Here is a 12,784-nt window from a genome sequence, read left to right on the forward strand (position 1 = left end):
TAAGGAATCGAATCACTATTCTTCTATATACAAACAAACGCATACAGAAGCGTACTAGTACACACATGCCCGTCAGAATCACGAGGAAGACAAGCGAACGAGTTGCGGCGCGTAGTACAAGCCGGCCTGACGAGTCTTACTGGAGCACCAAAAAAAAACTACAGAAACGTCTCAACTATGCAGCGGCCGCAGACGTCGTCGTCGATCCAGGGCGGGGAAACGAAGAAACGACACACGGCACTTGCTTATCCGATCGATCGATGCGTTCCCGAGATGAGCCAGGGAGAAAGGGAAAAAAAAAACTAGCGGCTGGCAGCCAGACGAGCTCTGCAGCCGTGCACCGTGCTGCGCTGCGCTGCGCTCCGTACGTCCCCAGTTGCCAAGCTGGGGCAGCCGTGAGGAGAGGACCGAGTGAAAACGCCATTCCGATCCACGCAGGCCTCCCAAGGGGACCGCAATGCAACTTGCCGCGCATCGATGTGGAGCTATCTGAAATCTGATCTGCTTTTTTTTTCTTCCTTACTTTTTTTTTGTTTTTGCGAGATGATCTTCCTGTGTTGGATGCTTTTGTATCTGCTGGCTGCTGCCGGCTTGCACGAGCAGTGTACTAGTAGAGCTGCCTGGGACTGGGAGCCTGCCCTGCCTTGCCGGTAGTGTTTAGCCTTATCGAGATCGCAGTGGCCAAGAAAAAGGGGGCAATAATGCGGGCGGGCTGGCCGGCTTTCCAAAGCTTCCATCGAGCTGAGCTCCGATGGTAGTGGTAGCTGGTGGTGGTGGTGGCTGTGGCCGGGCGAGCTGGTGCCTGCGGAGTGCAGTGCAGTCCAGCGTGCCATCATCATCCGTTGCCATCGTTCCTCCGTGGACGCATCTGTGGCGTTAGCGTCATCGTCCTGCCCAGCATGGACCAGCAGGCCCCGCCCGAGAAGTGCTCATGTCATCGCCGACTGTATACTGCTGCTGGGCCCGCGTGTTCTTCGGTGGAGCCGTCGTCTCTGCAAACAAACGACGCTCTCCACTCCAGCGCAGTCCAGCCTCCGGTCATCCATAGGTTTCTTATAGTCGATTGTCCGTAGATAACTTAGTTTATAAAAACACATATGTACCATATGATTAATGCAATTGAAATACTTGTTTAGACACATCTAATATTCGTTTGGGCGTCCGCATGCCCGCATGCACAGAGGGTTGGTGCGTGCGGAGAAGGGTGTGGGTTCGAGGTTGGAATCAGGGCTCAGTGCATGTTTGGAACGAAGGAATTTCACAGCAATCACATAGGAATTTCACAAGAATCAGTTTAATTTTACAGGAAAAACGCAGGAACGGAAAAAAAATCCTGCATTCCAAACAGGCGTGGTACTAAGGTTGTAGGGTTCGGATCTTTTGATCTAAGGCTGAATCGATGTGTTATTCTCCTACCAAATCGATAGTTATCTTCACTCGGTGAAAGATTAGGAACATGTCCTCCATCAACTGGTAATCAGAGCTTCAGGTGATACCATTAGGTTCACATCTTACCCTAGTTCGAGTGTTTTCGCCTTCATCCCATAGTCCAACACCGTATTTATTTTCGTGTCCTAAAACCTTCCACGCTATAGTCTTTGCATAATTAAGTTTCAGAGCCCGCTGTGTTGAGTTTTGTGTCCTATGTTAAGGCCAAATCATATGCTCACTTTTGATTATTTTCAAGATCTCATTTATGCAAATGTATCACGTCTTTGCCTTGCTAAGGCCTTAAAGCATTCTATTTTGTTTACATATTTGGGCAAGTCCTGCATGTACACTATAAAAGATATTGGCAGTCACGTCGTTCCACCAAAATCAGCAAAGCTGATGAATGGCAAGAGCCTCCTTTTAGCTTATGGTGATGCTGCTCATGGGCAACGACACCTACTAGTTGATTAGAGAAGTGACAATTCGTAATGTAGAATTTTCAACCTAGGTGAATGGTAGGATAACCATCTAATTTACACGTCACATTTAGGTTACACAAGAGTTTCAGTTTATATAGACCAGTAAACGTGCACGTGCGTTGCAACAGGAGAAAAAAGCTATCAAGTATTCATCAAAATCGAAAACCAAAATGATACATATCTATTTACGTTTCACTCTTTCTATAGAATTTTGAAGCTATAATTTATTAATTTATGATAACTATGACATTCATAACATAAGCTAATTTTATATCATCACTTTAATATTACATTGGTACATGCATATTAGACACATTTATTTAGACTGATATGGACAACAAACTACTCTAGATTGTAGTTCACGATTTGATTAGTTATTAGATCATCAGCTAAATCAGACTATAATAAGATAAGTTTTGTTTGTAATCAAAATTGCATCAATAACTTTGGTGGTGTAAATCTCTGTGTTTTTAAGGAAGAGATGAATTTCAACTACTTATACTATTATTATTATATATATTGTTTGTTTTTTAATATTTATATGATAAAAAGAAAATAGGATGGAAAAATCAATCGGAAGTTAACGACAGATGCAATTGGATGTGGAAAAAGAGGATCGTGAAAAAAAGTAAGCCAATCGGATATGGTAATGCGGACAAAAAAAACAAAGAAACTTGTCACGCTAATAAGAAAATAGGAAAACAAAAAAAAAGGAACTGAAACCCAAAACTCTTCGTGGTTTGATATTATGATAAGCTATGTCAGATTTCTATTTTTATTTCCCTTTTTCTATTTGAATTAGGATTCCTATTCACGTTGTTCAGGATGGAAGGGATCTAGTTGGATTAGTATTTGTATTTGTATTCGTAGCTATCTAGGTTACCTTATCTATGTGCGTAACAATTTCCATATTCACAGAGTTAGTTAGAGAGAGCCGGACCAGATAAATGGGTGGAGAGAAATTTTGCCTCTTTAATATTACGTATGTATAGATTTAGCTTGAGATTTGCAATATAATCAAGACATGTAATAATCGTCTTAAAAATTTGCTCTATCATGTATCCATATAATGATTACTTAATTGTGCAAGTAATATGCATGCTGTTCCTAAGTAGTATGAGATCATATCGGGGACTACCATGATTGTTATGCTTAAGTTGGGTCATCAGTTGACGATAATCCGGTTTAATAGAGGTAATTTGGATGGTTCCTACCACATCATATTAATTAACAATCACAATAATTTATGGAACTATGACAATATTGCTGTAAAGGTGAAATATGTAACTATCCAAACTTTTTGCATATAACACAAATGATATGAAAATGAGATATTTTATTATAAACTGTATATATTCTGGCACTCCTATTTCCATAATAAATATCAATTGAGGAGTTGTATAGACACTCTGCAATGTCATCGTGGCACCCCTAGTGACCATAAGTATTGGGTTATCCTTGAGGCCAATATGACCAACCATGTCATGGTCGCCTTACGTAAATAAAGGATATAAATAACTTTAGATAAAGATATGGTAAAACTTTTATTGTCAATAAAATAGAATGTGGTGCTATAAAAGACTAGTAAACATGTTCGCGTGTTGCAACAGAACATACATCTTGCGACGTATATACCAATACGTTTGGAAATCGGATTCTACAATGTGGTTGGATGCATGATGTTTTAACTTGTATATAAGCACGAATCGTGAGTTTGAGTCACGGACGGGGTAGCGAATCAATTAGGACTCTTTTCTCTAATTAATCACTTACTATTGCTCTTAGTAATCTGTCAGAACCCTTGTACTATTACTCTCGGTAAAACCGATCAAGACTTTTATGCTCGGGAGGATGGAAGAACAAACAGAAGCGTTCTTTTCCTGGTTGGACTCTTTTTTCCATAATTTTTGTGATGGTTCCAAATCAGACTCCAATATACACATGTTTCCAAATCGTTCTACTTTTTTCACCGACTCCATGCGTATTGGACTCATTCTAATTTCTGGATATAAATATGCGTGGATATGAGACACTTGTCTTGGAGAGTAGAAAACTCGGTTTTGTAAAGTGATCAACTGAGAGAGGCAAGAGTGGTGGACGGACAGAGGTGGGAGAGAGTGAGGCGGGACGAAAAGATAGGGGAGAGAAAATAATATTACATATAGATATGTATGTATTACTATTTTAAAAAATAGTCCATACCTAGAAACATATAAAAAAACACTCGACTTCTGTACTCGAAAGTGAAGACCACAAATACAAATTTTGAATATTCTACATCTAATTTCCTTAGTTTCTTTTCCTGTCGCCATATGCGACGCGACTAACTCTTACTATTCTCCATGCTATAATTCTGGGTGGAGATGACATTGTACATGTATAGGCAAAAAATCACCTAGCAGTTTGATTTGTTTGATTATTACAGACAGGCATGTTGAACCGCACGCTAACTCTTAAATAGAATAACTTATGCGTAAAAATAAAGATACTATAGTAAATTAGTGGTGGAATCCTGTATCCAAAGCTAAAGCCATGGATTCAACTTCCTTTTTTATATTTGAATTTTATCCTATTTTTAAATGGCAACGAAAAAAGCACAACATGAAAAAAAAACAAGAAAAATGAAAGCACGAAAAAGATAATATACGAAAAAACAGAACCAGAACAAAAAAAAATGGGGGAAAACAGAACCAGAAAAAAATAAAAAAGGATACACACGAAAAAAAAAACAGAAACGAAAAAAGAAACTAAAAGACATGGTAATATTGTGGCACTCTTATTTCCCATGATAAACATCAATTGAGGAGTTGTATAGCCACTCTGCGATGTCATCGTGGCACCGCTAGTGACCATAAGTAGTGGGTTATCCTTGAGGCCAACATGACCGCCTTATATGTAAATAAAGGATACTAACTTTATATAACGGTCTGGTAAAACTTTTATTTTCAATAAAATAGATTGTGATGCTATAAAAGATAGTACACGGTACCTAGCCACGCTATTTGCACTGCAGTCTAGCAAGTTTAGATAGTATAATCGTGCAAACATCTCATATGGATTAATAATTTGAATTTGTGAAGATTTGTTTTACTCGTACATTTCTAATGAAAATCTTGTAACCATTGCGCGGTGCCTATCTGACTCCGCATCTCCACGGACCACGGTTAGTCTACAGCCCGGACCCAAAGTGCTGACTATCTGGGCGGCAGCCAGCAGCCCGGCCGCTAACTGGAGCCCCGCTAAACAGCAGCTGGGTCTGTTCCGCTCGTATTAATGTCGGCTGAAGTTGTTTTATTATGAGAAAAAAATATTATAGATTCTAGCTGATAAGTCGGCTGATAAGTTCAAGCGATTGCAGTTGAACCCATTTTCACTCCGTTCGCTTGTTGGTTTCAGCCGGACTTATTCAACCAGCCAATAGTGTTTTTCTCTCACAATAAACCAGCACTAGCCAGCCCAAACCAGCCCAAAAACCGACCAGCGAACATGCCGTTTATTTGAAAAAAAAATAGAACTAATTTGAATCGATTGGCCCAGGTGTCAGAGATCCCACGTATACTTTTTTGGCCCATTTCTTCCTAAGCTTGTTCGACTATAAGATGAGCACCTCGGTTGCCGCCTTCCTCCCCTCTCAACGGCCAGAAAGCCACGTTAGCCGAGCTCCTCTGCTCCCCTCGTGGCCGAACAGGCAGAGCGACCAGTCTCCAGAGCGCTCCCCATGGCGTCAGGAGCTGCGGCGGCCCCTGGCGTTCAGGTGAGCGTCCGTCCATGCCTGTCTCACCTCCCCCCAAAGTTGTCGAATGCTCTTCGATCCCATATCATCATATGAGCTGCTAATTTGGTTGTTAGGTCGTGTAATGCTAACCCCTTGATTCCTCTGTTCTTTCCAGACCGTGGTGCTGAAGGTGGCCATCCACTGCCATGGCTGCAAGAAGAAGGTCCGGAAGGTGCTCAGGAGCATCGAAGGTGCGTGCCTAGCAGTCTGAAAATACATGCCTTCTCGCGCGAGTCGGCAGGCTTTTGCATACATTTTGGGCTGTTTTGGCTGAAATTAACGGGGTGGTTCTGGTTGGTGATTGTTTTCAGGCGTGCAGAACGTGACGGTGGACGCCTCGCAGCACAAGGTGACTGTGGTTGGCACCGTGGACGCCGACACGCTCATCCAGAAGCTGTACAAGTCCGGCAAGAAGGGAGAGCCCTGGCAGTGCCACCCGCCCGCCAAGAAGACCGAGCCCGCGCCGGAGGCCCCGCCGGCTCCGAAGCCTGCCGGTGACGGCGGCAAGGACGCTGCTCCTGCTGCGGCCGCGGTGGACAAGAAGCCGGAGGAGGCGGTGAAGCCGGTGAAGGAGCCGCAGGGCGAGAGCTCCGAGGAGAAGAAGAAGAAGCCGGAGCAGGAGAGCGGGGCCGCAGAGAAGAAGCCCGAAGCAGAGTCAAAGGAGGCGGAGAAGAAGAAGCAGCCCGAAGCAGAGTCAAAGGAGGCGGAGAAGAAGAAGAAGTCGGAGCAGGAGGGCGGGGCCGCAGAGAAGAAGCCCGAAGCAGAGTCAAAGAATGAGGAGAAAGTCGAGGCGAAGAAGGACGGCGGTGACAGCAAGGGAGCTGAGACGAAGGCCAAGGCCGCAGCAGAGCCGGCAAAGGAAGCCGCCGCCGCCAATGACAAGGACGAGGCAAAGAAGAGCGACAAGCCCAAGGACGCCGGTAAGGCGGAGCCTGCCGCCGTGACGACGGAGAGGTCCCTGCCTGCGCCGCCGGCGCCGGCGCCAAAGCACGCGTACGAGCAGGAGTACCGCCACCCCTACTACGCGCCGCAGCCGGTGGTGAGCTACCACGCGTCGAACCCGAGCTCGAGCGTGTCGTACACGTACTTCGCACCGCAGGCACAGCCGGCGTACTCCATGCAACAGGCACACCCGCATCAAGCGTACTACTCCGTGCACCAGCCACAGCCGGCGTACTCGTACTCCGCGCAGCAACCGCAGCCGCAGCCGGAAAAGCAGTGGTCGCCGTCGTACCTGTACATGCCGTACCCGCACTCGGAGCCGGCGGAGCCTTACTACCAGCAGCAGGACCACTACAGCCCGCCCGGGATGCACGCGTCGCCGATGCACGACTCGTACCGCATCTTCGACGACGAGAACCCCAACTCCTGCAGCATCATGTGAGATCGATCGTGTTGGTCGGCGCCGGCCCGGGCCCGGACGCCGCCGGCCGGCAAGTAGATGGGGAGGCGGCGCCGCTACCGCAATAGTGACCTCTCTGTGGTTGTAGGTGGAGTAGCCTGTTACTGCTCTCTTCCACTTATTAGTATAGAGGTCAAACCTCTCTCCATACAGTAGCCTGTTACTGCTCTTTTCGTTTCCTTTTAATATCTTTTTTACTGTTCTAATCAAGTAATTAGAGCATGTAATTGTAATGAGATACGTACGCCTTTACCTATAGCTAATATTCACCGCGTCTATATATGCCGGCTACTAGAATTTTGTATATGAGCCACCACAAATACATACAGTATATAACAGATTATACATATACGACTAATAGTTTTTTCTATAGATGGAGAAAGGCAAAGGCATATTTGTATCTTTGGCCCCGTTCGTGTGCCCTTGAACCTGGCTTGATATGCTTGTTTTTTCATCCGAAACAGTGTTTTTCATCCACTTTCCTTCACTTTCCTCAAAAACCCTCTAGCCGAACGGGACCTTTTTAGAGATCCCAAATATTTCCTGGATATTTTATTATTTAGGGGTGTTTGGTTTCTCCTCCTAAATTTTAGTCGTTGTCCCATCGGATGTTTCGACACATGCATAGAGTATTAAATATACACTAATTATGAAACTAATTGCACAGTTTGCAACTAATTTGAGAGGCGAATCTTTTAAGCTTAATTAGTTCATGATTTGACAATGTATTGCTACAGTAAACATATGCTACTGACGGATTAATTAGGCTTAATAAATTCGTCTCGTGGAGTACTGACGGATTCTGTAATTTGTTTTTTTATTAGTATCCGAACATCTCATACGACACCCTCACGTGACATCTCCTAAATTTTAGTCATCGGATCCAAACACCCCCTTAGTATATACTCTTGAGAAAGAAGAGAAGCAAAGGTTGCATTTGCAGATAATATCCTTCGCCTTGCTGATTCAGCTCGTCAGCTGAAACATCAGTCTTGGACCTGCCATTGGTTAAAAAAAACTTAAATAAGAGGGTCTTTGGACCTGCCGTAAGCTGGATGATTTTACAAGTCAGGTGGCTGTGGTCTGTTTGGAATTCGCTTTCCGGCAAAAATGTGTTGCTCCATCCTCCTTATTAGAAGTAGCTATATGAATATTCCAAGCCTAGTCCTCTCTCGGTTATTCAATGAGGAATCAAACATGTAACATCTCATGCAACTGCGGATCAGAGCATCCGGATCGAGAACCCTTATATAATAAAATTCTCGCTAAACCGGAAGAATTTCTCTCTTATCCAACACCTCTAGCTAGGGTGGTTACGTCAGTCGCAAGTGTGTAACTCTTTTACACTAAGCGACCGATATATGTCACGAGAGACGTGACACGAACCAGAGTCCATACTTTTTCGCTACCTCTACCGCGCCATAATTTAATCGCTGATGCTAACCCCTCTTCTTTTTAGCTGATGGGCGACACAAGCACGATAATGATGATTAATTTCAGTGTGATAGCTCAGCCGGCGAAGGGTTAAGCACCCGGCCAAGCTGGCCGGTTTGTTTGAAGGCCTTTTAATACATCAGGTGGGGCTTTGTCCACATGCCAATGATTCATCCCTGCGTGCCTCAGCCAGCAGGCTCATCATATGATTTATATATAAAGAGGAAGAGTCCGGTCGCTAGTAAGTAATATCACACCCCTCAAATCTACTACTAATCTAACCTAATTATTTGTGGGTTGAGGAGCATGATGAGAGCTAGCAGCAGAGAGTGAAGGAGGGCAAATCAGTGGGGAGTGGGCCCCGTGGAGTGTACCGGATATTAGTAGAGAATCAGTGGCCTAAAACTTAATGCTTGCTTGTTAATTGGGCACTTGGGTTTGGGAGTGAGGAGATAATCAGCCTGTTCGCTTGTTGGTTTCAACCAGGGTTTATCAGTCAACCAACAATGTTTTTCTCTTACAACAAACCAGCATCAGTCGGATTTAACAGCCCAGAAACCAACCAGCGAACAGACTCAAATGATGCAACGGAAGTAGGGCGAATGTGCTGAGACAGATGAGGTCACAGCTCTGGTAGTTTTGGTGGGAAGAAGAAAATTCAGCGAAGACAATTTCTAAAGGGCACGTGTGGTCACCCATCGTGGATTTATTCAGCCTGTTCATTTGGCTGGGCTGGATTGTTGCTGGTTCGTAAAGAAATACTGCTGGCTGGTTTGTGTGAGAGAAAAATACTGTTCTGATTGAAAATTTACGATCGTTTACGACAAGCACCAGCCAAACGAACAGGCAGATTATACATGTTCGTACACAACTCCTGACAGGGAGTTGTAGTTCTTCTTTCTAAGTACTTCTAAATTTATATATAGGAGCTTTTACAAACGAATGCTAGACCAGTTGGTCTGACTGTGCGCTTTGTATTCTGTTGGCCAGAGTTCGAACCTCCTGGGGGTGGATTTGTTGGTTGGAGGAGGCGTAGTTTATCTGCGCATTGAAAAAATTCTCATCGTCTGTCCCACGCCAAAGCATAGGTATAAGAAGGTCTTCTTCTTAAGCATAATGCCTAAGGCTGTCTCATCCGGCGGGTCGAGTTTTTTTATATATATATATAGGAGTTTCATTCATGCGTTCGATGCATGCGTACAAACACGTATCAGCTTCCCAAGGTAATTGTCCTGACTGATTTTTTTAAAAAAAAAGTTTTGGTGGTTTGTTTGTGCCTGTCAATTGACTCGAAAGCATGCACCTGCTGGCTGGGCTCCCCTGCCCCGTTGGTTAGTTGTGCTTGCTCGGCCTCTACCTATATGGAATTCAACTACTACTATTCTCTCTTGTTGTTTATTTGGCAACTCTGTGACTACTATTCAATCCAGCATATGAGATACAGGCGGCCGTCTGTTCCATCAGCAGGTGGGTGTTCTCTAATTAAAAGTGTACCTATCTGGGCTAAAACCTGTGATTAGCGTTTGGATCAAGCGGGAACTATAACTGTACCTGAAAACTGCTACGCTGTTGGTTTCCTTTAGGTGCAGCAGAGTCGGCACATGGCGTGCCATGCACCAAACAGCAAAAAGATTCGTCGGTTTCGCTGATTCATTAATTTGGCTGAACGTCTTTTCTTTCTTGAATTGAAACCAAACAAGTTCCTATGTAGTACAGGACAAAACGTCCGGAATATCATCGCGTGTGCCAGCACGACGCCAATTGCCAAAAGTACAGTGCGCGCGCCAGTGTTGGCAACAAATGCCTTGGCCGTGCCTAATGATCTCATCAGCGTCAGTTTTGAGCTGAGTACCAATTCACCGAAAAGCTTATACCGGAGACTCCACTCTCTCGATCTTTTTAGGACACATCTATGTGTAAAGTTTGGCCCTTGCTCATATAGGAGTATATGCCAATGCCAGATCGCCATTGTGCATATATATTATATATTATATATATACAAGCAGCATTTAGGCAATCGTCTGAGCCAGTTTGGTATGGGTGTTGTACATTGTGCACCACGCCCCACCGATTCAGCACCAACAGCGACAGCATTCCCGCCGGTGACACGCTGCCACTGGTGCTGGACGAAACCTAATTCTGAGGGGAAGTGGGCGGGGGAAGGGATAGGATAGGATATGGTTGGTGCAATAGCTCTCGTCCGCACGATGGATGTTGGCCTGCCTGCCATTTTCTATCCTGTTTCCGAGAGGAAAACCCCTAGAATTCACACAGTTTCAGCGTGGACCGCGTGGCGGGATCCTCCACCTCCAGCAACTCGGTCGCTGTCGCCAATGGCAGCGGCGGATCGCAGGGAGCCAAGGAGGCGTCGTCGTGGGATTCCTTGGGACGAACGGGGCCGGCCATGAGGCCCCAAACGTGTCCTGCTCAGGTCAAATTCGCGCCAGATCCCCAGAGATCTCGTGGAGCCTTGGTGGTAGCGGCGAGCTCATTCGTCAGTCATGGGCAACCTGCAGTCGGTTCAGGCACTTTGGCTTTAGTAACGTAAAGCTTATGCCATTGTCGGCTTTCGGTTAAGTATCATGGTAGGTCTAAGCGCTAGCTGCAAGCCTGCAACTGCAACTGCAACAAATCTTACTAGATACAATGGTCCATGCTGCTATGTCGCAAACCACCGCATCACACACGCTGGATCAGCAAAGGTGACTTTTGAGTCATCCTTTGGGCCTCTCATGCATGCTGCATCCCTCTTGATCGATTCCTTCACTTAGCTGTTTGCGTGATGGAGAACGCGAGGTGAGGGCAATGGGATTCGGTCGGCGATTCTAGCATGCCCCAACTGCTATTCACTATGTAACTGTTAGACGGTCCACGCCCTTTTTGCAGATTGTGACCATCTATCATAGATTAGTTTTAATTTTATAATGTTAGGTACCGGTAAGGCAGAACGTTTATGACCTGTTTGGATAATGCAGTTTTAGAAAAAACACAGTACTCGGTTAGAGTTTATAAAACTCAAAAAAACAGTAGTTTTAGCAATATCATGGTTCTTATAACCATATAAGATTTATTACATGAAAACACTTTGCATTGTGGCTTTTTGAAATCCCAAATAATACATTTTGCATTAAATTTCAAGTCAGACGAAAAGATTACAATTGATTGGTGCATTTCCAATAAAACAAAATCTTTCTCTACATACCTTGAACTACGTTCACCTTTCATGATTTTTTCAGAAAGAGCTAGAATTAGCTCCCCCCCAGCACATCCAAAGAACACTCAAAATATGACTTCAAATCCATATCCGATGAACAGCTACACCTGACCAAACATGAAAACAACCTCGTTTCAGAATGTGCTAGTCTGATAATCTCCATCAATCAAGACCCAACAATAAGAAGAAGAAAGATTAGTGCGCAGGGACGACAATGGCCACAATGATTTGCAAAATACTCAACCAATTGGTCCCTACCAAAGTATCAAGTATATATATATACATGTACCTATCTGAAAAAACCTTTCTAGTACTAACTAAAGTGGTTTGAAATTTCTCCGAGCTCGAAATATCGCAATCTCCCACCATGACCTAAAATAGCCCGTAGTGTCTCGTTGCGAGCCGCAACTGCCTTGTGCAACAAAATTTTTGTTGGCTGCCTTTACCATGTGGAAAATAAAATTCTCCGCTCCACACATAGCGTGGTTCATTGTTGCCTTGCTTTTGGAGTTGCCAGTGATGTTGAGAGCACCGTACAATCGGTGGCGAATTTAGTTATTTCGCTGATGTGGCGTTCACAATGGTCGTCTAGGATTTTTTTATCATTGTGGGGAAAAAACTTATGATTTAAGAGAATATTTTTGGAGCCTTTTTCATGAATGGTTTGGTTGAATTTCCGAGTCGATTGTGCTCCACAAGTGTAACACCCTCGGTGTTACACCCTAAATCAATTACTGAATCATATCATGAGCATCATGTTTTGTGTTAATGCATGTGATAGAATGTGTAGATAAATTTCTTGTAACTTAAAATGATCAATAAAAATGCTAAATAAAAGTTGATTCAATAGCTCATGTATATCAAATAGGGTTGAAAACTAATTTTTATTAAGCAAAAATACTATAGAATATATGTGTGATACTTAAATAAAGTTTGAAGTACAAACTTTGTAGATGACAGTAAAATACTTGCTGTCGAAAAATGATATTACTAGCTAATATTTCTACTAGCCTAAAAATTGCAAATTGAAATCAAGTTCGGCACAAAAC

General features: G+C 44.0%; 1 protein-coding gene across 1 annotated transcript; it reads left to right on the forward strand.

Annotated features, from left to right (window-relative positions):
• Window positions 1-5,527: 5,527 nt before the first annotated feature.
• On the forward strand, window positions 5,528-7,365 carry LOC136499383 (heavy metal-associated isoprenylated plant protein 35-like). Its single transcript, XM_066495062.1, has 3 exons — window positions 5,528-5,664; window positions 5,801-5,876; window positions 5,997-7,365. The coding sequence occupies exons 1-3, from the start codon at window positions 5,629-5,631 to the stop codon at window positions 7,067-7,069; spliced, it is 1,185 nt and encodes a 394-aa protein (XP_066351159.1). The 5' UTR covers window positions 5,528-5,628; the 3' UTR covers window positions 7,070-7,365.
• Window positions 7,366-12,784: the final 5,419 nt, after the last annotated feature.

Source organism: Miscanthus floridulus, chromosome 1, assembly GCF_019320115.1.
Source record: "Miscanthus floridulus cultivar M001 chromosome 1, ASM1932011v1, whole genome shotgun sequence".
Lineage (NCBI taxonomy): Eukaryota > Viridiplantae > Streptophyta > Magnoliopsida > Poales > Poaceae > Miscanthus > Miscanthus floridulus.